Below are 4006 nucleotides of genomic sequence, written 5' to 3' on the forward strand. Positions count from 1 at the left end.
GCTAAATATCTCTGCTGCAAAGCCGTCGTTTCCAGCAGCATAATGTCAATAAAATCCAGTATTAACATTACGGAAGTTAATACAGCTATTCATTTATTTCTTGACTATTGTCTCTATTGACAGATTTTCACAGTCAGACATATAAACCACACAAAAATCAATCCTGCAAACCAAACTTCAACATGAACATACATGTACTCTCTCACACACACACACACACACACACACACACACACACACACACACACACACACACACACACACACACACACACACACACACACACACACACACACACACCAGGGGAAAGGGATAATAGTAACTGAAAGTAGTTCATCTTAAGCATGTATCAAGGACACAAAGCATCATAACACTAAATATCAGCTACATGTGATTGTTAGTTCCAACCCATCAAAAATAAGAAAAGAAAAAAAAAAAAAAAATCTATAAATGAACACAAATATGGTCAAACTGAGTCCCAATATTGCAGAAGAGAACCCCAAGATTTATGTTGACATTTTAACTTATTAAAGTTAAATATTTTTAACTTATTAAAAATATTTTAACTTAAAATGTGGGTAGCCGAAGCTTCAGTTCCTGAGAGAGTTAAAGAGCCTCGGAGCTTCCAAAAGAGCCCAGTCTCTGGCAGGAGAGAGACACCGAAAAGAAAACGAACAGTTCTTGACCGGAATGGGTGAATCAAAAGTCTTTAATGCACTGAAGCCCTTTTACTCTCCATGCAGCAAATGTGTCTTGCAGCAATGTCGGAATAATAGCGTGAATTTGTAGCAAAAATGCCATGTTTTAGGCGACATATCCCCTCGTCCTGTGTGATTACAGGGTTAGCAGGTTAGCAGGAGGAGCAACCGTCCGTGAATAACGTGCAAACGCTCCCAAGTCATAACAACAACACGGTTTTACTAGAGCCACACAGATACTGGTGTATATCTTATTTTTTATTCGGAGAAGTGCACTTCTAAAGGAAGTAAGGTGTAATAATAATTTCCATTACATTCCAGATTTACCTTTTAGAGCCAGGGGATGGAGAAACAAGAATCAGGTTTACTATGTATTCTTGCACATACCCAAATACACCGAGCACTTTATTAGGAACAACTAACACTTGGTTATTCATTCAGTTATCCAGTTCAGTGATAAAATCCTGCAGACACAGTTCAGGAGCTTCAGTTAATGTTCACATCAAACATCAGAATGAGGAAAACGTAATCTCGCAGCATGATTTTTGTAAATGAGAGATTTCAGTTTTTGTTGTTTTGTTGTTGTTGTTTTTTTTAAAAAAATTACCAAAAAATTCTAAAAACATGTTTTCAGTCTGTCACTAAGAGTTCTTGAGTGGAGATTGATGGACAGAAGCAGAGCAGCAACGACGTCTTTCTTTCTTTCATTGTGTCTTTAGCTGCGTTCTTATTATACACATTTTGTTTTTGTTCGCGTCAGGACACGGAGTCGCGGAACCAGACGTTGGAGGCCCAGCTGAGCGATCTGGAGCAGCGTCTGGAGAGCAGCCAGCTGGAGAGAGAAGCCTTTCGCAAGAGCCTGCGCTCCCTCCTGGAGCTGCTGGACAGCAAGATCTTCGAGCTGACCGAGCTGCGGGACACGCTGACCAAGCTCGTCGAGGGTAGCTAGAGAGAAAAACACAGCAACACCAACACCAACACAGCAGCCAGTGCTCAGAGAGCCACTCTAAAGAAGAACTCACCTGCATGTTGGCCCTCACATTATCACCAACATGTAAAAAAAAACTTGAATCCCCCCCACATGTATACGATACGTGTAAAAGAGTATGTTTACACACAACTTTATGCATCAACGGTACACACATTTTGCTACGTCCACATCGTTTACAAACAGCCAAGTGAAGAGGGCTTTGCTTGGGCCATGCCTTCCCTCCGCTGTCACGACACAGAAACTCCGAAGGAACCTGTTTTAAAATTATTTTTTTTTTGTCTCTTGAATATCACTCTGTTGGAGTGAACGTTAAATTTTCTTTTTGCTTTTTGCTCCTTCGTTTATTAAGACTTTTTGAGCTTCGCTTTGGTGCTTCGCTTTTGTAGTCACCTGGAGCCTGTGATTGTTCCCCACCTCCTTTTTTTCTCCTCCTCACTTTTCTCAGCCACTAATGGTCATCGTCAGCCAAATGAACACTTATGATGAGAAGGACTCGAGCTTTTCTTACACTCTGAGATTGACAGTGTTTTTTTTTTTTTTGTTATTTGAACTCCGGAGGGTCAAATGTGATGAAGAGGTGACTACCGATGTTCCTCCTGTGACTGAAATCCACCGTAGGACTGCCAAAAAAGGGCCGAGGAGGACAATAGTATGTCTTATATTCTTATACAATATATGAGCAATACAAAAAGGGAGCATCAGAGGGTAAATAAACACTTTCCACTCTCACCTTCAGGTAATTTTACTCCTAACTCTTGGATAGATCACAAGCGAGACGGGATTTTATTCAATAGTCTTTCTTTCTATATACTTTTTTAAAAGAATACTACTATAACAAATTCATAGTGCACTTGTAAAAATGGAGTCTGTGTGTGTGTGGGTGACTCAGATGATCTTCTTTTCTTTCCCTTACTGTTTCTGTTGCGACTTGAAGTGCAATGATTGAATCCTTTACTATTATTATTATTATTATTATTATTTTGTTAACTTATTACTAAAATAACTGAAGATTAATTATGATGAAAGTTGTACAAAAGCAAAGATCTTTATTTACTTCTCGTTTTCACTTAATCTTTTTAACTGTCTGGTACGTGGGTGTCGAGGTAGTTTTGTTTTTGGAAAAACTGGCAATATTTTTGGACTATTTATCAAAGGAAATGGAAAATTATAGCAGGTTTGAAGGTTGGATTTGCAAAGAATCTTTTTTCTTTTTTTTTTTCTTTTTTCTTTTGCCAAATGTTTTCCTGTACAGATTTGAATATTTGCTGATGTTGCCTTTGGTACAAAGATGCATCAACGGTAGCTAACTAGCGGTACTTTTTTTTTTATTTTTTTTGTGGGATTTATTATTGCCAAAAATTCAGCGACGTTAAGAGGAATAGAGTACGTACACCTGCAGAACACTATTAAAGGGCTTGTTGTTGGTTCGGGTACATTTGGGAGACTTGAATGATTTTAGCAGAACATTACAGCTTGAAAGGGAAAAAAAAAACATTTGAATAAGACTTTTAAATGTTGATTATACCACATGCTTAAAGACACAAATTGTAATTTTGAGTTTATAGTAAAACAGAAACAAATGGAATTCGAGGAGTCGTGTCGTTCTTTCAGAAATGAGATCACCATTTAACCGGACTTACCTCTGGACCGATTTTTCAGGAACTCCTTTTTCATAAAGCAGATTGAAATAAGTCATGGAAACCTTATATACAGCGTTCAACATCCAAACTGTAAATAAGATTTTCGTGAAAGCGCTGATGTATGTTTATCCGTATTGACACTTAATAATACAGAGGTAGCTTAAAACTTAGAGGTGGCCGGATGATACCGAAGCTCAGAAGCGTGTTTCGCCGCTGTGAAGAGCATAGTTTCAATACATTGGGCCTAATGCAAAAACATTTTCGTAGTCTGGGCGGTTTATATGTACGACTGGGCTTCGTGAGGCTGCATGTTTCGCTTCGTTTGTGGCAAAGTTTCAGTCGCAAAAATGTCATGCAAGAGAAAAAAAAAAAAGAATATATAGCAGAGTCAGTTCTTGTATTAGAAAAATTAGAAAATGTTGGCAGTACTTCGGTCAGTAATCAGTAGTGGCAAAGTTAATCGGCTAGTTTAATGAATATCCTTCTCCAGTCGAATCACATTATGAAATATTAATTAACACATTAATAAACTCTTATACTTGTTTACAGCTACATTAGTGTTATAAACTACTTATTAAATGTGTATACACTGACTATAAACGCTACATAAGAGGGGTTGAGGTAAAGTGTTACTGAAAACCGATCTGACGAAAGAACATTTTAAAGACATTTTGGTG

General features: G+C 37.9%; 1 protein-coding gene across 5 annotated transcripts in view; it reads left to right on the plus strand.

The window, feature by feature from the left end:
* Positions 1-3254, plus strand: part of LOC120806185 (homer protein homolog 1-like) — a 37019-nt gene extending 33765 nt beyond the window's left edge. For all 5 annotated transcript variants that reach the window (XM_040157039.1, XM_040157040.1, XM_040157042.1 and 2 more), the window contains one exon: positions 1459-3254. In XM_040157039.1, coding sequence (XP_040012973.1) covers positions 1459-1647 — 189 coding nt within the window. In that variant the 3' untranslated portion in view covers positions 1648-3254. The remainder of the gene's footprint in view (positions 1-1458) is intronic.
* The last annotated feature ends 752 nt before the right edge of the window (positions 3255-4006 follow it).

Source organism: Xiphias gladius, chromosome 20 (genome assembly GCF_016859285.1).
Source record: "Xiphias gladius isolate SHS-SW01 ecotype Sanya breed wild chromosome 20, ASM1685928v1, whole genome shotgun sequence".
In the NCBI taxonomy this organism is placed as follows: Eukaryota; Metazoa; Chordata; class Actinopteri; order Istiophoriformes; family Xiphiidae; genus Xiphias; species Xiphias gladius.